At 31.2% G+C, this 27,689-nt stretch overlaps 1 protein-coding gene across 1 annotated transcript in view; it reads left to right on the top strand.

The window, feature by feature from the left end:
• Window positions 1-27,689, top strand: part of LOC145265397 (cortactin-binding protein 2-like) — a 344,684-nt gene that overhangs the window by 260,893 nt on the left and 56,102 nt on the right. Inside the window, exons 7-12 of the mRNA XM_080121218.1 lie at window positions 7,909-8,400; window positions 10,964-11,060; window positions 16,739-16,889; window positions 17,953-18,150; window positions 19,544-19,661; window positions 25,906-26,241. Of these exons, the coding sequence (XP_079977344.1) occupies window positions 7,909-8,400; window positions 10,964-11,060; window positions 16,739-16,889; window positions 17,953-18,150; window positions 19,544-19,661; window positions 25,906-26,241 (1,392 nt within the window). The remainder of the gene's footprint in view (window positions 1-7,908; window positions 8,401-10,963; window positions 11,061-16,738; window positions 16,890-17,952; window positions 18,151-19,543; window positions 19,662-25,905; window positions 26,242-27,689) is intronic.

Below are 27,689 nucleotides of genomic sequence, written 5' to 3'. Positions count from 1 at the left end.
TTTGGTTTTGCTTTTCAATCCAGCACATGTTTTATCATAAGTTATTTAAATCCATACTCTAGGTCAATACTACCAATGTCACAGCAGGTTTACATATTATTAGGTATTCCAAACCAAAATTTTATCTAAATCATTTCTAAAACCATTTAATGTTGACATCTTTGCATAAGATAAAAAAATGATATATTCCTTCTGTTGCTGACTGTTATCCTCATCTTCATTGTTTTTGTTGTTTCACCACATTTCGGCCAACTCATACTTTGGCCTTCTTCAGGTGATTAACCGTGATGCGATAGGAATGCTGAGTCTTGTAACTGTACCCTCAAGTCTGAAGACAGCGGTTTCAATCCTACCCAAGCAGGTCAAAGGATTAGTTGGTCAAAACGTGGTGGGACAATAACAGCTATAGAAGGCAGTAATTACTGGGGATACAGGTACAAAACTCAGCATCCCTATCCTGTGGAAGTTAATCACTTAAAGAAGGCCAGAGGATGAGTTGGCTAAAACATGGTGAAATAAAACCTTTCAAAATTAGGATAACAGTCTGCAACAAAATAAACAGATTATGAAACCTCATCTCAAGGGAATCCAAAAACAAAATTAAAAAAAAAATAATAAATATATAATAAAAAATTATATCAAATTTGTTTTTGTAGCACAATTAGCCACCAAATTATGACAGTTAAAGATTGTCGGAAATTAGAAGACGTGCCATCTTGTACTATTAGTTTAGAAAACAATTTTCAAAATGGCTAACTAAAAATGCAAACTTCAAACAAATGAAAAATCCTTACAAATGTATCATGTCATCTTGTGGTAAATGAAAATTATAATGGAAACAATAATTATTAAAGAATAATTTGTGTTATTCAGACCACTATTTTCATTCTGAGTGTTATTTTCACAACGTTTCGGCCGATGTAATCTACAGCCTTCTTCAGATGACATCAGTTGATACTGTGAAAATAACACTCAAGATCAGAACAGTTGGCCGAATAACCCAAATATTATCAATCCTCATCTAAAAAATTCAGAGACATTAAAAACTTAATTGCTTGCCAATGATAATTATAACCTAGCTTAGAAAAGAAAATTACTAATGACACAAGAGAAAGAATTCTGCTTTTATAAAGCGGAAAAATTACATTTTATTTACATTCAAATCTGATCAAAAATAATTTTAAAAAGAAATGAGTAAACACAAATTGAAATTGAAATCTGATTGTTTTGTGATATCTAGGATTTTTAGATTGGATTATCATTTAAGTAAGTTGAAAAATATGTATAGATTGGGGTCATCTGTTAGTATAAGATTGATTTTCTTTTTCTTTAAATGAATGTATCTAGAGATTATTAGACTAGGATAATTTTCAGGAGAGATGGAGAATAATTATAGGCGTTTTGATCATCTATAACTATGAACTCTTATTTTCATAAATTAATGCTTGCAGCAATAAAGAAACATTAACATGTAGATCTTACATTTACTTTAATGAATGGTTTTTATTTACTTTTCAGTTTTATTTCTATGTATATTTTAAATCATAACTTAAAAAATTAGTCCCTCATTTCTATATAATCCCGTTATTTTTATCTATTATTTATACCAAGTTTTTTTATAGCAGATACTAAAACCTGAAAGCTGACAAAGATGTAAATCTGATGACTGCTTCATCATAAAACCCATAGTTATATCAAAATTATTCTGAAATGTCATTTTTATCTGTTCCATCTATCCAGTGCGACCATAGCCAAGATTGAACTTACTACACAAGTTTGTAGTGTAATTCAAATCTTGTCAGTTGCTGAATACTTGATGCTTCTCCAGTGCTATCAAAGGTATTTTTTATAGTTACACCATCACTAGACGGGGTGCCTACCATGGCTTAAGAGAGTTTAATCTACCTCCAAGAGAAGGATAGACCACGCCAGTTTCTCAACCTGGTATTTAACCTCGCAGTATTATCTGTTGATCGGTGTTTATATATATATATATATATATATATATATATATATATATATTAATAAGATTTTAAATCGCTGCCAGTTATTTTTTTTCACTAGAATATTGATAAAATTCAATTAATATATATTTTGTCACAATTATCAACAAAGGTTTTTATTTTTGTATATATTTTAAATCATAACTTAAAATATACAATATCAGTTCATAATCGCTATATAATCGCTTGTTATTTTTATACATTATTTCTGAAAATATTTTTGAAGCAAATAATCACATTCAAAACGTCTCAATAAAATGGCTCGGCTTCATCATAAAACCCCATAGTTATATCAAAATTATTGATCAGTTTTGGTATTTGAGTTTTTACAATGCTTTGTTATTTCTACTTCACTTTTCATGTATGTTTTTATAGAACATTTTTCACTTAAATATGAGTAAAATTCTTCTGATATATTTTTTTATTATCAATTATGTTTTTCCTCACTAGGAACAGTGAGAAAAGTAAAAGCTGAAATCTTGTTTATGACTTTTTTATGGAAATCGCTCCAGACAAGGCATAAAGCCACTTGATTTGATGTAAGGAGCTAGAAAAAAAACTATTTCAAGGTGGTAGGTGTTTGATTGAGCTTCAATCTATGTAAACTTTCGCAACAAATACTTGTCTAGCTACAACATGTGTCATCAATCTCCTTCATTTTCTATTTGCGCCTTAAACTAGACCAAAATATGAACTGACCATCTATGGAACACAATACTGTGGGCTGCTTCCCAGTTGACTATAACATGGTCATTTTCAAGTCTAATGTAAATACGTTCTAATTAAGCCATACTCAAGATCCACCATTACTGATTATCATGATGTTGTCTTGCTGTCTACCTAACACTCACTCTCAACCCTTATCCAAGAGTGGTCTTCAAAAATTGTTGATCCCCAAGTAAAAAAAAAAAAATTTTAAGTAAAAACTAGTCAAGGATAATTGTTAGATGGATAAATTCCAGAAAACACCAATTCTTCTCCCTTTGTCAGAAATATCACTCATCGAATATGAAGACTAATATTTGGATTCTTTTGCTTTTAATAATGAAAATAAATCCTCTGATTTTCTTCATCAAAGAATCCAAAGACTGTTTCTTACTACCAGTTCCGTCTTTGAAATTCTTACCAATTTTCTATGTCATGGTTGATTGAATTTCATAAAAGTGTCCAACATTGTTTAAAACTTTCCAATCCCATGATGATCTTGCGTTTCCATGGAAACAGCAGCCTCTAAATGTTATTAAGTTCATTATATAAAAGTTGATTCTTGCCGACACATCTCCATAACAATGTGGACATCATTTCTCAGATCAAATGGATTTGAGATACATCTGAATAGGAAATCACTAAAAGGAGACATTTTTCATAAACATGATCTGAAATCGAAGATTTACATCAAATCTGTTGCTAAGGTTGCTGGAAAAATAGTTGCATCATTCCAAGTACGTCCAAGGATGGAGTACTGCTGCCACATCTGGGCAGGAGCTGCTAAAAACAGCCTATCCTGCCTTGACAGAGTACAAAATAGACTTCGTGGTTTAGTGGGGGATGCCCTTTTCTCTTCCCTGTAAGCTCTCTCCCACAGAAGAGACGTTGCGAGCCTGTCTTTGTTTTATCGTTATTTCCATGGCAGGTGCTCGTCGGAGCTCCAATCCCTCATCCCCCCTCGCCAATCTTTCATGAGAAACACCCGTCTGACTGAAACTACTGTCAATAATTTTCCCCACTCTTTATCTGTGCCTAAATCCAAACGTAGATTCCATGAGCGAAGCTTCTTTCTTAGAACTGCACGCCAGTGGAACTCTCTGCCGCTTGCCTGTTTCCCACCTGACTACAACTTGGACGTCTTCACGTCCAGCATAAACAAACTCCTGACAAACCGCCCCCTTAAGTAAGACACTCTATCAAAACCCCCAATACTAATGATTACTACAATACTATCTCATTGATTACTGTACACGCAATAACCCTTATCCTTGAGTAGCCTTCGGGCCTTGATAAGTGGTGACCCCCATGTAAAAAAAAAAAAGAAGGTATTTTACTCCTGACACAATCCTCTACCTGTATAAAAGCCAGACACATTGTAAACTGGAGTACTTTTGCCACAACTGGGTAGGAGCTGCTCTGAGCACCATATCCTGTCTTGACAAAATTATTCTTATTTATTTTCGTGTTAAGTGCTGATATGAGCTTCAATATATGGTTCCCTCCTTGCTAAACATTCATAAAAAAGACTCGTCTAGTTTTAACCCTTATCAACGATTTCCCCCATTCTTTATGTGCCTAAATCTAAACAAATTCCATGAACAAAACTTTATCCATCTGTAGAACTCTGTTCCACTAGTCTGCTTTTCAGCTGACTACAACATGGTCATCTTCAAGTCAAATGTAAATAAGTTTTTGTTGAGTTGTCCTCTTAAATAATCGAATTATACCCAATCTCCATCCCTAACGAGTACTGCACAATTGTCCTGTTAACCACTGTGCACTCATTTAACCCCTATCCTCGAGGAGCCTTCAGGCCTTGATAAGTGATGACATCCTTGTAAAAAAAAAAAACTTTAACTTTAGGAACTTAATATTTAAAAACAGATGTTTATTTACAAAATGTTTTGGTTATTTTGATTAAACCAGTTTCTTTTTGACTTTTGCTCCTTGTTTAGTGAAAGTCTTGCCAAATTTTGAAGATAAGTGTCTTCTGATGAATACTTCCAGTTTAATTTTAAAACTTTATGCAATAAAACTAGTCTTTACGTTGAAATGCTTCTTTTTCAGAATGGTTTTATTTTAAATAAAATATGGTATAATCAAAATATATTTTTAAAAAAATTTTTTCAGAATAGTGTTATATAATAAAAATAATAATTTATGTAAACTTTCAAAATTTATTTTTATAATCATTTAAAAAACATCTTTTTAAAAAATATATTTTGATTATGATATATTTTATTAAAAATAAAACCATTTCACAAAGAACCGTTTCAAAGTAATCAAACTCTATTTTATAGAATGGTTTTATTTTTAATAAAATATTATTAATAAAAATTTTTTAATAATTTTTCAGAATTTTTTTATATAATAAAAATAATTTTTTATGTAAACTTTCAAAAAATATTTTTTATAATATAAGACCATTTAAAAAAAACATTTTTTTCTAAAATATATTTTTATTATAATATATTTTATTAAAAGTAAAACTGTTCCAAAACAAAACCATTTCAAAGTAATCAAAATATATTTTATGGAATTGTTTTGTTTTTAATAAGATATGTTTTTAGTTTTGACTTGAAAAATAGGTTGTTTTTTTTAAATGGTTTATATATATATATATATATATATATATATATATATAAATACATTTTCAAAAGTTTACACAAAAAATATTTTTTTACTCTATAAAACCATAGTGAAAAAAAAAATTGAAAGTAAGAACTATATAAGTTTAGAATATATTTTGATTCTAACATATTTTGTTAAAATAAAACTATTTTGAAAAAAGGAGCATTTCAAAGTAAAGACTAGATTTTTTTTATTTGGAGGTTTGAAATTAAACTAAAATTAAGTAAGTAGTTATCAGAAGTGACTAGCAAGATTTGGCAAAAGTTCCACTAAATAGAAAACAGAAGTTGAACAGAAACTGTTTTATTTTAAACTAGCCTGGGTTCCCAGCATTGCCCGGGTGTTTAGAGGTGTGTGTTAAGCAAAAAAATAAAATAAAAATAAATAAATAATAAAAAAAGTCGTAGCAGGTAGGCAGGCTTGAACCCATGATGCGAAGGTGGAAAAGAAAGTGAAAGAAAACCTGACGTCTTATCTCTACTCCATGGCACGACTTGAAGTGTAAACCATTCAAATTAAACATAGTCAATCAAAAAGATGACTTGAAGAAATGATGTTGCTTTTAAACCTCCCACGAAGGTCGTTTTTAATATGGGAGAAAACCAGCTCCCCCCAAAAACTGGGCACTCTTGTAGTATCCAAATAAATAGTAATTATCTCAGTATGAAGGGTTTCCCCATCATTGACCAAGGACCAATTACAGAACAGATACTACTCGGCTGGAATACCAGGCACCAGATGTTTGCATTTGAATATTTTCGCTTTATTTATACAAAAAAGACAAACAAACAGCTAACATGATGGGACGGTGGCAATTTTTTAAAACTCGATCAAAAAAAAAATTAGAGAAAATGTCCGTTTGCTAATCTGAGATATTACAATCTGGGAAGTATGCGGAAACTTCTAGAATCTAACCGATGCGAAAACTCCCACTGAAAAAGCCTTTCATGGACATACACAAACGCTTGTGCCCATTCTGCCTTTTATATATAAAATGCATATTTTTTTATACGCATATTTTGTTTTACACACAGTTTTACTTAAAAAAATAACAATTTTATTTACAAAATGTTTTGTTTTGTAAATGGAGGAGACTTATATAAAATAAATAAAAGCTGCTTCACAGCAATGTTGCATCTCTGTGCTTGTTTTATATCTTTACTTCCACGAAATGTGTTCTGGCCAACTTACTGCACTTGTAGCAGCTCAGCATCAATATCCCTGGCCAACTAGACTAAAATCAAAATCCCATCTCTTCAGCGTAGAGGTCCCTAGATGCTAGGAAACTTTCTTCTCTGATGACTTCTTTTCTTGGAATTTCCTCCCCCCCTCCTTGCCCCCCAACTGTACCAACATGCAGAAATTAAAATGTAATGTGAACAAGCATCTTATTGCACAACTCCCTACTCAGAATACCCCTATAAATTTTCCTCCTAATTCACAGTAGCCCCTTATGTCTCGGTGGAAGTGTGCCTTATTTGGGGTGAATTGAAGTAAAAATTATATCTATCTATAACAAATGAATGACAAAAGTCTATATTCCAAATTTCAAGGTGTTGAACATCTTACCATTTATTCCTTCAGGTATGTTGACGTGCACGATTCTTGACAACACCTGTTTCATAATGCAAAATCATTCATTTAATTATTATATCAATCAATGAATTTATTTTGCCCTTAACTCATCAGAAGGAAAAGCACTTATCAATTTAAAAAGAAAATAAATGTATGCCAAACATACTTGAAGGAATAAATGGTAAGATGGTCAACATCTTGAAATTGGAAATATAGACTTTTGTCATTTATTTGTTATATGTTCTGTAATTACATTGAGCTTCTTCAATTAAAGGATTGGTATGAATAAAAGGTGAAATATAATTGAAGAAGTATATTTCCACCCCCACCTCCCACCCACATATATATTTATTTATATACATACACACAATTTAATCAAAATGTATAAACATATGAAACATACAAGAATTATTCAACAAAGCAAAATAAAAAATAAAAATAGATTTTTTATCAGTTTTTGGTGCTTGTCTAGAATTCCTGAAAATAATTTTTTTTTTTAAATCTGTATAATGTATATATCCGTGCTGGAAAGAAAACATTGTATTCCAAAAATCACATAAATTTATCAAGTAGTTTTATTCTTAGAAAGAAAATCATTTTTAAGCAAATTTGCGTTTTTTTCAATCCTCCCCACTTTCATGTTAAAATGGCTTTCTAAAATCTATATGGAGTTCTCTCCCTTGTTTTTTCAGTTAGTTTTTCAAGATGACGTTGCAAGATTGTCACTCATCATTTAGCTGTAAAATTTGATTTTCTTATTTGAAAATAAAAGTACCTGATCATTTTACATGATTTTTGGTGCATTATATTTTCTTTCTGTCAAAGGTACATACATCATACAGATATTTTAATTTATACTTTTTCGTAGAGGGTGGGATTGTACACAATTACCGGGATTTTTTTTTTTTTTTTTTTTTGTGAGTGAGGGATACTGACAAATTCTTTTTACAAACTTTGCAGCATATTTGATAAGTAATTTTTTATTTTTCAGATAAAGGTGATACGGATTGTGTGAATGTAGACATAGCCTCAACCACTGCCCCCGCTCCCCTTGAATCCTCGACCCATAGCAAGAACATTGCCACCACAACAACAACAACAACGACATCTCCGTCAACATTTTTGAAAAGTAGCGTCAAACCTTCCCTTCGTTCTCTTTTCTCTCCTTCGCCCCCATCATCACCTGTGGTCATAACCACTACTACTACTGCTGCGACTACTACTACTACTACTACCAACACCTCCAGTCTTTCTTCAACAACATCGTCTCCCTCTTCCGCTTCCTACTTGTTTTCTTTGGTTTCGTCGTTGCCGTCAAAGCAGTCGCAACTTAACAAACACGCCGCCAGTGGAAATCTTCATGATTTGCAAATGTTACTTGAGCTCCACCACAAACAACACCAACACGAAAATAAAGATTTAGAAATTCTTCAGACTTCGATAGCTGCCGCCATGGTTTATGCAGCACAGTCTGGCCAGCAAGGTGAGTGATAACCGTTTTTTATGTAATCATGAGTCACCAACTAACTATCAAGGCCAAAAGCCACTTGAGAATAAGTTTTTTTTTTTTTTTATACAGGAATCACCACTTATCAAGGCGTGGAGGTCAGTCGAGGATAAGGGTTAATGGGTATACATTAGTCAATGTGATTATAGCGTAGTAAACATAGGTTGTGAGAATTTTGTAAATTTGATTACTTCTGGGGACAGTGCATTAAGAACTTGTTTATGTTGGACTTGAAGACAATCAGATTTTAGTCAGCTGGAAAGCATGCAATCAGAAGAGGTGTGCAGTTCTAAGAAAGAAACTTTGTTCGTAGAATCTACATTTAGGTCTAGGCAGAGAAAAGGAGTGTGGGAAATTATTGATAGTAGTTTTGGCCAGACGAGTGTTTTTCGTGAAAGTTTGGCGAGGGGGGACCATAGATTGAAGCTCAGATGAGCACTTGCCATGAAAATAACAATAAAGCAGAGACAGGCTCGCAACGTCTCTTTTGTGGGAAAGAGGTTGCAGGAAAGAGAAAAGGGCATCCCCCACTAAATTACGAAGTCTATTTTGAACTCTGTCAAGACAGGATAAGCTTCTTCTAGCAGCTTATCCTGTCCAGATGTAGCAACAGTACTCCGTCGTTGGCCGAACCTTTTTCTACTAGCCAATGCACGCTCGGTATGTATGATAACTTGGGTTATGACAACAGCATATTCTGTTCATTGATTTGACTCTCCAGTGTGTATCTGTTGATATCTTATATGCTTTTATACAGAGTGATGTGGTTCTTGGTTAATTAACTGTATACAACTGTGTCGGATGTATACTTGAGTCAAAACAATGATAAGAATATGCTGTTGTCATAACCCTAATGATAACTGTCTTTAATTTGAACTGGCATCTCAAAATAACACATATTGAATAGAATGTTTACAAGTTATCTCGCATTTGGTTCCTGCCATGTATTATGTGTTTTTTTCCAGCAAATACGTATATAAAATTATAAGTTAAATAATTCACTATAAATAAAAGCTGATTTGAGTTATTTTTATTAAAATAAAATATACAAATGAATAAAAACTGACAATTACTTTAGTAAAAGTGATTGTACCATAATGTGCGGTAAAGTCACGTCGACAACAGTCCTGCAGTGAAATAGAAAGAGGAGCAGTAGGAGGTTGCAGGACTGGTGACATCACGCAGAAATACCAGCAGAGCAGTAAGAGAGAGTTGAGTGAGAAAGATATGAATAGCAGACGACAATGATTCCCCGCTAACCAGTGACAAGTCTGTCAAAATTTGTTATGTAAAATGGAAAGTACAGACAGGAAATAAAGTGTCTCCAAAAAAACAGTGAGTTCAAAATATTTCTATTATTTGTTTGGCACTGTGTTGGGGTCGACAGACGAAAGGAACAACGAAATAAGAACGCCTTAAATATAAATTTAATACAAATTTAGGTTCTTGTCTATAACGGGGCCAAAACAAACCTTTTTTATAAGAAACATTTGGAAAAAATCTTTATAATGTACGTACTTGTCACTGGATGAAAATGTTATATTCCAAAAACCACGTAAATCGATCAAATAGTTTTTTTTATTTAAGAAAATCTAATATTATCAGACGTTTTATCGAAGCTTCACTACACACCATCTTGTTTGAGAGATAACGGCACTAACGGCCCCTGGCGGAAATATGGTGGAAGTATGGGTCAACAAGGGCAAACCATTGACTATTTTTAGTTTTTTTTTCTTAATAAATTAACTTATTTAATAAATAAATAAATAAATTGACTTCTTTTAATAAAGAGAATGTGGAAAACACTACTTTTTTTTTTTGTTTGTCTGAAAACAGACTTTAATTCCAAAAATGTTTCATTATGTTAATTTATTATTTTTTATTTGTATTATAAAAAAGTGTTTTCGACATTTAAGAAAAAAAACTTAAAATAGTCGATGGTTCAATATTCGCTTAATAAAGTCTATTTAAAAAAAAGAAGCTGTTTTAGACATTCTCGTTATGTTAATTTCTCATTTTGTATTTTTTTTAATTCCAAAAATGTTTCATTATGTTAATTTATTATCTTTTATTTGTATTATAAAAAAGTGTTTCCGACATTTAAGAAAAAAGAAACTAAAAATAGTTGATGGCAGCTCTTCTCAATTTTTAGTGTTCATATTCATTGCCTTTAGGTGACACTATTTCACATCCTTGTAGCCGAGTTTCTTCCCACCAATCTTTCTATATCCATTTTTCAATTCTCCACATAATAGGATTTTTGGAATGTCATTATTTCCATTCTGGCCACATGTCCAGTCCATCGCAGTTGTGTAGTGGTGAATATGGCTTCTATACCGTCCATGTAAGCTCTGTTGACTACTTGAATAGTTGGTATAAGATTGTTCCATTTTTTATAATTTTTCTTAGGTGGCGCTGTTGTATTGCTTCCAACCTCTTTATGTGGTCCCTATACAGTGTGTAGGTTTCTGCTGAATATAGTAGAGCAAGTAATAGCACTGATATGATGTAAAACTAAATTAATTTTGTTCTTTTACAGAATGTTTGAAACTGCTTCTAAAATATGTCTCGTCTGATTCTGCCTCTGAAATGGGATTCTATGCTCTCCACGCTGCAGCCAAAAATGGACACTTAAGGTTTGTGCAGAAGTTACAATTTTGTTTGCCAAATCTTAGCTCATTTTAAAAACCCAACTGTGTATGTTTTCTATTGTTCATTACCAAGTATTCTTCTTCTTCTTCTTCTTCTTCTTCTTCTTCTTCTAATATATAATGTAAAGTCAATCTTGTTATTGTTTTTTTGTCATTGATAGCTTTCTTCCTACAAAACCAACATTTAATTCTCATCAGTCAGATTGTTTTGTGGATCATTGTAGCATATTGTTAAGAAAGAAAAAAATGTAATTAGATTTTATTCCTTCCTGGAAATACTTTGCCGAGGTCAGAATTACTTTCAAATGACTGCAATCTTTAAAAAAAGGTGATGTAACTGTATTCGTTCACCCAGAGTTACTTCCCTTTAATTGGAACAAAAATTATATTTTCAAATAAACCTTAACAAATTGGCATATGCAAAAGAAAAAGAAACAAAACAAGTAAATTCACTAAATATGCTGTTCAATGCTAAGTAAATACAGTTGTATAACTAGCATAGATACCTAGCGTTGCTCGGGTCGACATGAAGTTCCATTTGGAACACACCTACTATGCTAAGGATATTGATCACTTTCATTGTGGGCAACGTCAATACCTCCACAACAATTTAAAAAAAAAGAATAAATAAAAACATGAAAATGTAATTCCCCCCCCCCCCCAATGAAGTATGTGACACCAGATATTTCAGCAGAAGGGATACAAGAAGAAGCTATTCTCTGGATATTGAGCACTTTTTGTTGCTCGTGTACTCAGGAAAAAAAATCCCCCCCCCCCTAATAAAATAAATGAATCAAAACAACTTTTCTTTCAATCAAAATAGCAGGGAGTGCCTGTGTGACTGAAAAAAGAAAAAAAATATGAGCTGCCGTGTCCGGGCTCAAACGTGAAACACCAAAGCAAGGAAGAAGGCAAAACTTACAGACACACTATTTTGCCCACATGGCCATGGGTGCTTATGACATCATGTTGTTGCAAAATAAGTTTTTTAAATGCATGCGTGACTTGCGAATAGTTTAAGAAAAAATGGAATTCCTTTCACTGGCTGTTTTTTTTTTTTTTTGTAAAGGCACTTTCTAATATGTATTAAATGTAATTTGCCACAGTTTGAAGAGTTTCCGAAGGAAAATATTGTATTTGATCCAATAGATGGCACCCAGAGGAAATAATTCGAAACTGGTTTCTAAAAAATCGATGTCAGTCATAATAATTTGAAATAAATTAAATTAAATATGTTATCAATATAAATCAAGTTGAATTAATAATCTTAAAAAGAACACTTAAAACAATTTTCTCACTATAAACAGTAACTAACATACAGTTATTTAGTAAAATCGATTTTCTTTAATGTAACATGAAAATGAGGTTACCTCTTGAGCATATATTTTGCAAGAATATATATATATATATTTTGCAAGAATATATATATATATATTTTGCAAGAATATATATATATATATATTTTGCAAGAATATATATATATATTTTGCAAGAATATATATATATATATATTTTGCAAGAATATATATATATATATATATATATTTTGCAAGAATATATATATATATATATATATATATATATTTTGCAAGAATATATATATATATATATATATATATATTTTGCAAGAATATATATATATTTTGCAAGAATATATTATATTTTGCAAGAATATATATATATATATATATATATTTTGCAAGAATATATTTTGCAAGAATATATATATATATATATATATATATATATATAAATAAATAAATGAAATAAAGTTTATATAAGTACCGTGCTAGAAAACTACTGACGCCTGAAAGTATCCTGTACCTCTATAAGGCTACCATTCGCCCATGTAAGGAGTATTGTTGTCACATTTGGGCTGGTGCATCTGCTACTAGTCTCTCGCTCCTAGACAAGGTTCAAAAGAGAGTCGCCAATCTGATAGGCCCTGAACTGGCATCTAAGCTTCACCCTCTGTCCCATCGATGAAACGTTGCATCCCTCTGCCTGTTCTACAAGTATTTTAATGGTGAATGCTCTGACGAACTGCAGACACTTGTGCCCCCACGACGTAGACACCCTCGACAAACCCGACAGGCAGCTAAATCCCACCCCCACACAGTAGAGATCCCTAGATGTAAAAGGTCTTTCTACTCCAGTAGTTTCTTCCCCAGAACCGCTAGACTCTGGAATTCCATTCCAGGTTCCTGCTTCCCTAACTGTACTGACATGCAGTATTCAAGTGTAATGTGAACCGACATCTTGCTGCCCAAATCCCAACAAAGTGCCCCAGTAGTTGCTGCCCCTGATAGTAGCCCCCTACACCACAGTGGCAATGTGCCTTGTGTGGGGTGAAAATGTAATTAAAAAAGAAAGTATGTAAATTGATTTGGACCTTAATTATCGACCTTTTGTATATATTAATCAAATTATGTTCATGGGAAAAATATGCTTTTTCAATAATGTTTCACCCTTTATTTATACAAATTTTTTTATTTATGAAGCTTGATGCATGGTAAGCTTAACTACAATAGCTTTCCTATTAAAGCAAACATGACTCTAATATCATATAACATGATGCAAATATTTTTTGGATTTTTTCGAATTTGTGATAATGCCCAATTCTTGTTATTTTCTTTTTAAAGTTTAAAAATTACTATTTTTTTTATGAGTCTGTACGGAAAATATTCAAAATTGACATAATAATTACATGATTATTTCTGCGCTACGCAACAGGTACTGTTAAAAAAGTGGACGTTTTGACATGTTGAAATAAATAAATGGTAAGATGAATAACATCTTTAAATTTTGAATATAGCTGTTTTGTCATTTATATATATATATATATATACTTTCAAAAACTAAAACAATATATGCATATATATACATATATATATATTAACAATACTAAGTTCATTTAAATAGCTCAATAGTGCAATACTATAAATACTTTTAATATTTTACTGCTTTATCTTTTACTGGTTTGTTTATCAACTATATAAGCAATTGTTTTGACTTATGCTGATCTATATATAGATTTGTCTGTGTTTTTATTTTTAATTCAATACGTGCCATGAACAGTGCTAAAAATATGCACAAAAACAACAACAAAAAGCCACATCTACCTGGGGATAATTTTCTTTCAGACAATCGATAAATTAATAATTAGAAAACTTTTTAAAAAAATTTTTTTATGGGTCATTATTATCTTGCATCATATGCCATACACAAGCTACAAAATCCGGTTTCATCTGTGCAAATAACTCAGAGATTTTAAAGTGCAACAAATCAAAACCTATATGGTCCCCTGACTTATACCTTGAATTTTAGGAGAAAAATTAAAATTAGCCCCAAAAGGAGTGTTTTTCACCCCTAAAACACCCTGGGGCTCAAGCCCCAGAATTTTCCCAGAGTCAAATATAACGTTTCCAGATGTGTATCCATGTGGTCTTGCTTTTGAGTAATTTTCAGCAAAATCTAATCGTCAGAAAGGATTCTATATCCTGGAAAGTGCTATTTTTTGCCATTTTGACCACTTTTGACCTCCTAGGGACACAACCAGAATTTTTATTAAAAATCCAAGAATGTTACATTTCCTCCCTTGGGTAGCTGTAACTTTATGTAAAATTTCAGAAAAATGTAATGAGTAGTTATTGAGAATTTTGGAAACATAAGGACGAGGATGAATTGTAAGGTTCAAATCCGACTAAGTCGGTGGACTAATTATTTTAAATGACTACACTAACCTTAAATTATTGTACTTTAATATTTACGAGTTATTATGGATTATGTGACATATGTTGTGCGCTTTTAATGACGAAAAAAAAACTTATTATTGTAGAAGACACAGCACAACTTTCACTATTTTTTCTTGTGAACTTGCATGGTGCTTGTTAAAAAGCCACCTCTTGTTTGCTAATAAAAATAAACTTGCACATATGAATTAAAAAAAAAAGTTTTATCCATTGTTCATCCCAAACAAGGCATATTGCCACTTGGACATAAGGGGCTACTATTTGAAACCATGTTTACAGGTGAATATGTGAGGAGACGAGAGACATATCTGTTCACATTACATTTAAACCTCTGCATGTTAGTACAGTCAGGGAAACAGAAAACAGGGAGGGAATTCCAAAGTTTAACTGTCCATGGGAATAAACTATTATAATAGAAGGCTTGTCGTCATCTCAGAACCTCAACAGTGAAGGGATGGGATTTTGATGCTAGACTAGTTTGTTGGGGGTATGTATGCTGGGAGGGTACACATACTATGAATTCATTAGAACACATTCCGTTAAGGTACTTATAAACAGACACAGGGATGCAACATTGTGGTGATGAGACAGAGGTTGAAGCTTGGTTGATAGTGTGCGACCAATTAGATTGGAGACTCTGTGTTGGACCCTGTGTAAAAATGAGAAACTAGTGATAGAGGTACCATCTTAGATATGACAACAATACTCCATGTATCGGTGGATTGCGGCTTTGTAGAGATACAGGGTACTCTCAGGTGTGAGTAGTTTTCGGATATGGTAAAGGGAACACTCATGTGATTTTTTAAATGAGTTGAGCACATGCACATTGACCTTTATTATATGCATAAATATATTAATGATTAAAGTCTTGTGAGTGTGAAACCGATTCAATATCGTACCTTTTACTGATGAGATGATCATCAAATATCCCTTCATATTATTTAATGATGATCAACTAAAAATATTTTATAATTTACTGATTGGTCTCTGAAGCCACTAGAGCATAAGTGTTAGAAAGATGTTCAGGTATTTTGTATTAACAGATCAAAAACGGGATTAAAAACAAAACAGATTTGCAACAAATAAATGTTACGAAAAGCAAGATAAGATGCTCTTCTACCTATATGTCTAAGTTTCAACTTATTTTAAAGCGTTTTTATATCAATCAAAAATTGGTATCAAAGACCCAAAAAATAGCAACTGGTGACCACATGAGACCTCGAGAATCACTTAAAAATGGAAAACTAAACTGAAATACAACTAATAACTGTCACCAATCATGTGAAAATTTTTATGTTCAACAGAATTATATATTTTATTAGGTGTGTTTCTATTCAATTTCAGATTTTAGAGTTATTCTCAAGGCCTTAGGTCATCTTTCTCCATTTCATTCTAAAGTCCTGTCAGTCTGTTCTAAGAAAGAAGCTTTGTTTATGACAGTTTCATTTAGTTTTTCGTACAGAAAGAGAGAAAGGGAAGTTCTTTGTTATTGTTGCAGCTAGACATAATGGTACAATAGAGGCCAAGAAAATCTCTTCCATGTGAAAGAGGCTGTAAGAATGAGAATAAACCATTTTCCAGTAAGAAGAGTAAAAAGTTAACCTTGGGTTTACATTTGGCAGCCTCATAACTCATTTCCCTTATTTTTTCCTTTAATTCTTACAATTGCATACTGACAAAGGAAGAAGATTTGCTATTTTCTGAGTTAGAATCCATCCATATAACAAATATCATTGGGTAGTATCTGATTGCTCCAAGTAAAGGATTGCTCCAGGATTGGGATACTCTCTGGAGAGGTAGGATGATCTAGCCATTACTCCAGTAACGGATTTCATGTCAATCTTTTATTTTAAGTCTGTCCTTACTTTTTTTTTTGCATTCCAATTTGTCTTAGAATTTCTTTCTTTTCAGATGTCTTGAAGTTTTATTGGATTCTGGTGCCAATGTGAATTCTGCCGATCCTTCTGGATGGATTCCTCTGGAATGGGCAGCAGCAAGTGGTTACAAAGATTGTTGTCTGCTGCTGCTAAATAAAGGATCCGTCGTGACTCTTACAGAAAAGGTATAACAATCTTTCCTTCCTTGGATACCTGTATACTAATTTAGTGGGCATATAACGTATCCCTTCTCGATTATAGTCAGCTAACATACTACCTAATTTCTGGTGTAGCGTTACCAGAAGCAATGACAAGGCAAATCGGTTCCTTTGCTTTTTTTCTTTCACGCTTATATCTCCCCTGTGAATGTACTCTTTTTTTTTAAATTACATTTTTCCGATATTTCTTTTTTTAAATGTTATACTTTCATAAACTTATAAATTCAAATAAAAAACTTTTATTTTTTAAATTTCATAAACATATATTTATTATGTAAATTCAAAACTCTGTTCCGTCTTCCTGCTTCCCACCGGACTACAACTTGGATGTCTTCAAGTCCAATGTTAACAAATTCCTAATGAACCGCCCCCTTAAGTAAACACTTCATCAAATCTCCACACTAACGTAATGTACTTGCAATAACCCTTATCCCTGAGTGGCTTCCAGGCCTTGATAAGTGGTGATCACTGTGTAACAAAAAAAAAAAATTAAAAAAAAACTTTTTAAAATTCCAAAAAGAAACTTTTCTATATATCTGTAAAAGTGAAAATGTTTGTGTGAGGACACTTCTCAACCTATATACTCAATGAATTTTTGATCTACAGACTTGAAATTTGGTATATAGAGTATTCAGACATGCGGAAAACGTTTTAATCAGTTTTCATCTATAAAAAAGGGCTGTTAAGGGGTAAAAATTGAAAAATTGGTATGCAGAAGTCATCAGATTTTTATCTGTTTGCCAACTGTTTCATTACTGTGCATGTGTGAATGGTTCACATGGCAGCTTCCTTATGTTAAGAATAAGTAGGTTTTAAAACATTTTTTAAAGAACATGGCAAGCTGGCCTGATGGTTATCATACTTGACTCACTGTGTTTAGGTTTTGGTTTCGATCTCAGCTTGAGTATTTGCTTTTATTTACAAGAAGTGAAAAAATTTAATACCGGGCAACGCTGGGTACATCTGCTAGTATTCATATGAATATATGATGTCCTGTTCCTCCATAAACATTTTTATTTCTCTTTAACAGGCAAATGTATCCACCATGTTTCATCACATGGCACGCAGCGGCAATACAAAATGTCTTGAAATTCTTTTGCTGAATTTGAATGGCAAAAAGGTTTGCAAAGCAAACATTCCAAGCCGGGAAATAATAACGGAAGTCATTAATCGTCCGAATGAAGATGGACAAACTGTTTGTCATTTGGCTGCCATGAATGAATCAGAGGTCAGTGAAAAATTCTTTTGTTCTTTTTTTTTCATGTAACAAATGACAGAGAAAACAAAGAAGCTTTATTCCGCCCATTAGCTACTTCAAGAGTTATTTCCCTTGAAAAATATACAAGTTATCTTCTCAAAATTATTAATTGCCAACTTGAGAGTGCACATTTCTATCTAGAAGTATTGAGTTGTCCAGAATGTCTGTTCGGTTTTTGAATGTCCTATTTCCAATCAACTAAAGATTGTTTTCGAAAGATTGTCTATAGTTTTTCCTTTTTTTAGAATTAATCCCTGTTAGTCACGTAAATTCTTTCAATGTCGAAGTTATGTTTGCATTCAACAAAACATTGGCTTATTCTTAAAGCAGAGAAAAAAGAAAGAAAATATAAGGTTCAGACTCTTAACTCTTGAACTCAAGAGACCTTTTCTCTACCACTACCTGTTTGCTTCTTCCCCAAGCAGCCGTTGCATTTTCTCTTTTCGTCCTGTTCTCGACTGACTACAGCTTCATGTGAGCAAGATCGTGTCACTTTCACAGAACAAAATAAATGTCTTTTTATGCTATTATCTCGAACCTCTATAACACTTAAATTTGCATTTATCTTCTTATTTTCATATTATTTTTCGTATCAGACATGTTTACAGGTTCAAGTGCCAGTACTTCTCTACATAGGGCACATGCCAATTGTGGGTGCTTATTGTTGTGACTCTCCACACCATTATTACAAGGGCTATGACAACAGCATATTCTTTTTATTGTTTTGACTCTCGAGTATATATATCCGACACAGTTAGACAAAGTTAATCAACCGAGAACCACATCACTTTGTATAAAAGCATATAAGATATTGACGGATAGACACTCAAGAGTCAAAACAATGAAAAAAGTATTCTGTTGCCCTAGTTATTACATTTTATATGCCTATTCTAATTCTGTATTTGGTGTCGTGAGCAAAAATGCAAGAACTCTTCCACTTGGAGGCTTATTATGACTGTAGTCATAATAAGCCTCCAAGAGGAGGAGTTCTTGCATTTTTGCTTGTATTAAGTTTTGCTAAATTGGCCAAAGATTTTCAGTTTTCAGAAAAGATTTACCTCCCTTTGGTTACAATTAGAACTCTCCAGTTTATTTTTTTGCAAAGCTCAATTTTCGCTAATTGTCTTCGAAATCTATTTTCATTAATAATTAATTTTCTACCTTATCATTTTTTGTAATTTTTGGATATGTTGATTACTGTGACATGACAATTCAGTAGTTACCATTGGTTTCACTTGAAATTCAGTATTTCAATTTTCAAATTTCACTATAATAACAAAAAAGAACCTAAAATTCTATTCATTTTTAATGACAATCTTGGCATAGTGACAGTTTCTCATTTTGTTTTTGTTGTTATTTTTAGGATTGTTTGGAAATGCTTTTGAAATTGTCCGATGCCGATCTCCTGCTCACAGACAAACACGATAAATCTGTTTATGATGTTGCCTCACCTGCCTGTCATTATTTTCTTTCTCATAAAAGTAAGTGTTTTTTTTCCCCCCTTTAAGAAAAGGAATTCCTGTATTTTTAAATTTTTGAGATGAAGATTGGTAATTTCTATTATTTGGATTATTCAAAGTGTTGTCCACATTGATGTAATGTTTGTAACATTGCAGTCAATGTTACCTCTGACCGTTTTCAGTTGTATTTTGTCAAACTCCGAAAATCTTTCTGTCAAACTAAAAAATTTTGAACAAAGCCTTTATTTAATCAACAGGGGTATTGTTCTTGTTCTAACAGCCATGACTGAGTAGAATGCTACTACTATTCGGTCTGTTTCATGAATTACTTCCCTTTTTGCGACAGTACTCACTGAAGCGACAATGTTACTATGGAAACCAGGCATCGCTCACAGCCGTACATATATTTTTACAATTTTGAACACCAGAAACTTCATAACTTTTGTTTTACTGAACAAGACAGAAAAATTTTTCCACAATATAGCTGAGATGGTGGTCTATAAACTGTTATAATTGTTTGAAATTTGGTCAAAAAATGAGTCAGCGGTGAAGCTTTAAAGCAGTTTTAAATGAGTAAAACTAACACTTAACCATATATTCAAACACTACCATGTTTGAATGATATGCATATGTGAGTATTTGGCATTTTTTATTTTTTAAATTATTTTATTTTAGTATCTTTTTGTAAAATAATCAAAGCTTCTTTAGACTATATATATACATATACATATATATATATATATATATATATATATATATATATATAGGACTTCTGATAATTTAAAGACAATTTAATTATGTTGACTTTGACTTTCCATGTCTCACTGACTTTAGCAAATAGGGTGCATACCTTTATAACTACTTTCTAATATTTTCTCTCCTCTGATGAAATGGTAGACATCGAAGCCCTATAGGTTAAGGAGATTAATATACTAAAGTATTCTTTGTCTTGTTTAGAATAATAAAAATCTTTGATATGAAACTCAACCACTTCATTTCAATAAGGGTTTTTTGAAATTCATTGAATCACAATTTAATATATATATATATATATATATATATAGTGTAAAGAAGCTTTGATTATTTTACAAAAAGATACTAAAATAAAATAATTTAAAAAAATAAAAAATGCCAAATACTCACATATGCATATATTCACACTGTGAACATTTTGATTTGTGACTATTAACCTAAATTTCTTTACCAACCACCCATTTGAACTCTGAATATTTTATTAACTGAAAGTGATTTTTATATTCTAATATTTTGTTATGAAAATATTTTGTTATAAAATTTCGTTTTTCTTCATTTTCATTTTCATTTTTCATTTGCAAAACTTTGTTTTAGGTAACACTTGCTTCGTAGTGACCCTTTTATTCTCTTCACATTTAATTTATTTCTATTTATGCATGCATGTTATATATATATATACATATATATATATATATATATATATATATATAACTACTTCATTTACTCATATAAAATTAATATACAAAAGTATAAATTTATGTGTAAACTTTAAGTATTTACTTCAAAAGTGCTCAATACGTAGGTAGAGCTAGTTAGTAATTTATAAAATATATATGGCGATTAAGCTACACTGAATATTCCGCGTTTCATCCACTATAGGATGCTTCAGTGCTATAGTGGATGAAACGCGTAATATTCAGTGTAGCTTAATTGCCATATATATTTTATAAATTACTATATATATGTATATATATATATGTATATATATATATATATATATATATATATATATATATATTACAATAGCAAAAGACGATATTCTAGTAAAAAATATAATAAGTTTATAACTTAAAATATTGCAGCATTAAGAATTGATTATATAATGTTATAAATTGAATTAATGCAGCAATATTTTAAGTTATGAATTTATTATATTTTTTACTAGAATATCTTGTCCTTTTCTTTTCCAGTTTTAACAACTAGTCCTTTACTTTTCCATGTTTAAGCTTAATCATATTACGTTTTATGCTAGCATTTTTCTATTGTAATCCATGATTTTTCCAGGTTTCCAATAAATTCACTTGTTCTGTGTTTAATTTCATTCTTATTTTTTTGACCCTATAAACATATGTATAACAATGTACGGCACTCGTCTGCTTTCAATAAAATACCCTCAATTATCTCTCTTTCATGCTTTCTGTTTCATGAATTGTTCTCTTTTTGCGACAGTATTCGCTGAAGCGACAATTTTACTATGGAAACCAATCATAAAAAGCATCGCTCACGACCTTACATAATTTTACAATTTTGAACACCAGAAAATTCATCATAACTTTTGTTTTACTGAACAAAAATGGGAAAAATTTTTTTACAATATAGCTGAGATGGTGGTCTATAAACTGTTATAATTGTTTGAAATTTGGTCGAAAAATGAGTGAGTGGTGAAGCTTTAAATGATTAAAACTGCCACTTAACCATATATTCAAACACTACCATGTTTGAATGATATATCTATTCTATTATTAAATAAAAGTTACTTTGTGTGTGTGTGTGTGAGAGAGAGAGAGAGAGTGTTCCTCATATGTTCTGAAACGACTGAGCTTATCTTTTGCGAATTTCACATAAAAGTAATTCATATTTTTGATAATGTTCTTAGATATGTTTTCATCCGATAAATATCGAAAATCGAAAAAATCTGATCTTAAAAATAATATTTCTTCAATTATAGATAAAAAAGAATCTTTACACTAGTGTAACGTAAAATATTCCCCCTGCAAAATTTTTTGGGTTTGTATTACTGTACACATAGATTCGAAAAAGTTGTCAAAAAACAAATATATAACAAATAAATGTTATCAAAGGCAAGATAAGTTACTTTTCTACCAAACTGGATATAATTTTCGTGTTTTTATTCAATTTAACATGTTTATTCAGCTCGAAAAGCATACAGTGTTTAGCGATGTATTGGAAAATTCAAGATGGCGGCCGATTCTCTCTTTAACACGGTAAGTTCAGGAAAAGGTGTTATAAATAATAAACTAGACAAAATACTATTAAAAACCACCGAATATATGTCAAGTTATGTCACGGTAACATATATTGAGCGAATTTCTAACAGCATTTGTCTAGTTTATTGTTTATTACACCTTTTTCCAAACTTACCGTGTTAAAGAGAGAATCGGCCGCCATTTTGAATTTTCCAATACATCGCTAAACACTGTATGCTTTTCGAGCTGAATAAAAACACGAAAATTATATCCAGTTTGGTAGAAAAGTAACTTATCTTGCCTTTGATAACATTTATTTGTTATATATTTGTTTTTTGACAACTTTTTCGAATCTATGTGTACAGTAATACAAACCCAATGTTTTTTTTTTTTTTTTAATCTATAACAGAAGAAAGACTATTTTTAAGATCATCAAGCCCAAATATCAGTTGACATGATATTGTAAACAACCGCAGACTGAATCAGAGGAATGCCATTGTTATTATTATTAAAAAAAAAAAATTTTTTTGCAAATTATTTCCACCTAGCAAATTATTCCTCGTAATATATATTTAATAAGAGAGTGAGTCTATGATAAATACATACACAATCTGCATAAATTCAAAAGATTGCTGATTTATTTTTATTTTTTTATTAGCGCTGTAGTATTTTTTTTTTTTTTTTGCTCTCTGGGTACTATTTTAAGAAAGGAGTTATCTGCCCTTTGTTTACATTTTTTTTTGTCGTCCCCCACATTTTTTAGGATGTATTATTTATTTAATATTTTAAAAGATATTTTTATTTAAATATTACTACGTTTATAAAAATAAATACACTATAGACATGAATGTTTCGGAGTTTATTTCTCATCAATACGGCTAGACTTAGACAAGGATCGAACGTGTCACCGCTTGATAAGTAGTCTGGTGTTTTACCACGAGACCACGGGAGGTCATATCAATTTTTATGCTCGATTTTAATCACCATAAATGCAAGATTGTTAATTAATTTATTTTTTTACTAGCGATTCTGTTGTATTTTTTTCTTTTCTCTCCCTGGACACTTTTTTTTTGGTATTATTTTACTTTAAGGCCCGTCTCATGTTCGTACATAACAAAATATTATTTTTGTAGATTTTGGTGTACTAAAAACGAATCTGCAAACCGGTTCCATTGCAAAAAAATAGTTTCCATGATATAAAGAAATTACTTTTTCGAAAAGTGGGTGATCACTTTTCCTGTAAATTTAACCGAAAATGAGCACCCACTTTCTGGCCACCTGAGAGATGGGGCATTTTTTGTGTGCTTATTGGCTAAAAAGATTTTTGTTTGATTTCTTTTGCATGATATTAACGCCTGACCTTGGGACGTTTTTCGATTTCACAGCCTAGCCTTCGTTTACGCTATGTGCAAGCATAAACGAAGGCTATTAAATGTGCACTCGTGTACCAAACTGCCTTGTCACAGTGTAGTATTGGCGAAAAATTAAAATTTGACGAAATGTGAGACGTACGAGCCTAAAAGTAAAATAATACCGATATTTCTGTATTTTTTAATTTCCTCGTGTCTTTATTGAAAGATGAAAACACAAAAAGAAATCGAAAAACCTTTTAGCCAATAAACACTAAAAGAAAATGCCCCCTCTCTCAGGTGGCCAGAAAGTGGGTGCTCATTTTAAGTTAAATTTACATGGAAAAGTGATCACCCACTTTTTTAAAAAATTTGCGATGGAAACGGTTTGCAGATTCGTTTTTAGCACACCAAAATCTACAAAAAAATATTTTGTTATATACACACGTTAGATGGGCCTTAATGTAAAATTTTACCCTTTTTTTAAGAAAGAGGTTATCTGCCCTTTGTTTACATTTTTTGTGACCCCCCCCACATTTTTTATGACGTATTATTTATTTATTATTTTTTTAAATTATTTTTATTTAAATATTACTTTTATGCACATAATAATATTTAAATAAAAATAATTAAAAAAAATAATATATGCATATCGTTATTTCATTGCCTTCTTTTTTTTCTTCACTTATTTAAATGCTGTTGGCTTTTTTTATTTCTAAATATCATGTGACTAACCACCTGATGTAAATGTGCTGGAATTTTTTTTACAATTTTTATTACCAACTTTACTTTTGTATGAATAATATTATCTGAAGCAGTCTCTAGTTATAACTAACGAAACATACTCATGAATGTGTAGTGACATATAAATGCTTATGTTAAACAAATAAAAATGTATATCTTGCCCTACTTCAGTATTGAGCACTCTTGTATGAATCTCTGTAAAAGTTCATTGATTACTTCAACTCTGGAAAATATTAACCTGGAATATATATATATATATATATATATATATATATATATATATATATATATATTCCAGGTAGAAAGATATCCAAAAATTAAGAATAATTGAATTTCAACAAGGGTCGTTGACAGTGCTCAATCAAAGAGAGCAAATTATATTTTTTTTTATTATTCTTTATATAAATACAGCCATATCTTACTATGATGTGCAAACTGTTCCAATCATAATTGATCTCATCAGGCAAGAAGATTTAAGAATTAAAAAAATTGAAAGAGGTTCAAGACCATTTTTCAATTCAATCTTGTTTCACGCCCGTCATGGCAAAATATATTTTCTATCCTCTTAAATTGAAAATGGTCTTGAACCTTTTCAATTTTTTTAATTTTTAAATCTTCTTGCCTGATGAGATCAAATATGATCAAAACGGTCTGCATATCATAGCAAGATATGACTATTTACATAAAAAATAATTAAAAAAATATATCCTTCATTTCCTAAAACATAACTTTTATACTCAATTCATATTAAATGTCTGTGGTTCTTGGAAATAAAGATGCTATCATTATCCAAAATGACCTCTGCCAAAGCCAAGGACCACACCACAAATTTACTAGATTACAACCAAGTGTCTACTGCCTTTCTTGCTTGTTGCATAATTGTCATTGTTGCATAATTGTCATTGTTGCATAATTGTCACTGTTGCATAATTGTCACTGTTGCATAATTGTCATTCTGGCATAGTTGTCATTCTGGCATAGTTGTCATTGTTGCATAGTTGTCATTGTTGCATAGTTGTCATTGTTGCATAATTGTCATTGTTGCATAGTTGTCATTGTTGCATAGTTGTCATTGTTGCATAGTTGTCATTGTTGCATAATTGTCACTGTTGCACAATTGCCATTGTTGCATAATTGTCATTGTTGCAACAATTTTCTCACAATTGTCAACTATATTAAATCCATTATTAAATATATTTTCTTTTGTTTCAGAGAAAGTTCCCAGTCGTAGTTGTTCAGTAATTCTTCAAGTGAAACAATTCCTGGATATTTCGGATCCACCAAAAGAATTAAAAGACAACAAAATTTCATCTGAAAAGATTCCGGCTGAAATTGCTATGTTCCATGTTGGATCTGTGAAAGTGCAACCGATTATGACCTGGAATCAGTTTCAAGACTCCATTCACGACATGGCTCATATTTATTATCGACTTCTCGACCGAGGATTTCACACCAACAAAACCAATCGACTTGATTCGGTTGCTGATCCAGAACAAATCCCTTTTACTCTAGATTTATCTTTGAACAACATCAAGAAATATTCCATTGGTAACTATTTTTTGCTTTTTAATTTTTCGATGCTTAAATACTGCTCCAAGCTGCGGCTGAACAGGCCAAACCTGTGATGATATACATTCATATTAGACCCTCTGCATAATCACACTGATGTTTGCTCAGACATGTACCGGTGATCTTCTTTTGTTCTGCAGTCCTGAACATGCTACCTCAGAATTGTGTGAATGAACATGTATCACTGTCACATTTTCGGAGTTCTGTATTGGCTAACTATTGTGATGTTCCTAAGTTTTATGCATACCCTACTAAGCTTAGTAGCCTTTGTCTATTACTAACAGTAAGGTCGCACATTAATTATTTTTTACAGCCATAAAATATTTCAGTTATAGTCATTTGTTTTCTTAGTTTTGCATATGAATTACAAAATATCTATTATTTCCCCAAAACATCTATATATATATATATATATATATATAGAAAGAGAGAATAAATGACAAAAAGTTATATTCCAAAATTCATGATGTTGACCATCTTATAAAATTCTTGACAGTATCTGTTTCATAATGCAAAATCAATCACTTAATTATTATATCAATCAGTGAATCTATTATGCCCTTAACTCATCAGAAGAAATAGCAACAATCAATCTGTCAAAAGGAATTGAAGTGCGATTTGACATGATTAAAATCCGAAAATTGGAAGAGAGACTGCAAATACCTTTTTATTTTTCCATTACGCCAGGAATAAATTATAAGATGGTCAACATCATGAATTTTGGAATATAAGTTTTTGTCATTTATTCTCTATATTGAGCTTCTTAAATAAGGATTGATATATATTATAAGAAAATATATTTCTACAGATACATATATATATATATATATATATATATATATATATACATATACACGTGTTTGTGAGCCCTACTCCTCTTCAGCAAAGCTTGACTGTTTTTAGGATTCAAATCCCGGACCTTGTACGTATTATTTATTATTTATTTATTTATTTATTATTTTTAAAAACAGTATATATATATATATATATATATATATATATATATATATATATATATATATATTTAATTTTTAAAAACAGTAATCTATTTAATTTTTAAAAATAATAAATAAATAAAAAACATGTCCAAATAAAAAACTTTCTAAGAAAAACACCGAATCTCCAAGGTGGAGATGTTAACCTTAATATCATTTAAAAAATCAACAACAAAAAACTACGTAAACAGATAAACGATAAAAAAACTAAAACAGTAAATTGTCTATGGTATCATAAGCGTAATGGGTTAGGGCAATGGACTGAAATACATAAGGTCCGGGGTTCGAATCCTAACAACAGTCAAGCTATGCTGAAGGGGAGTAGGGCTCCGAAACACGTGTGTCCATAGATTACTGTTTTTAAAAATAATAAATATATATATATATATATATACATATATACTTAAGCAAACATTATTAATGTAACGGAGA

This window comes from Euprymna scolopes, chromosome 40, assembly GCF_053919585.1.
Source record: "Euprymna scolopes isolate OS-2025 chromosome 40, ASM5391958v1, whole genome shotgun sequence".
Taxonomy (NCBI): domain Eukaryota; kingdom Metazoa; phylum Mollusca; class Cephalopoda; order Sepiida; family Sepiolidae; genus Euprymna; species Euprymna scolopes.
Note: the sequence above shows the minus strand (reverse complement) of the source record. Positions and strands in the feature narration are given on the sequence as shown.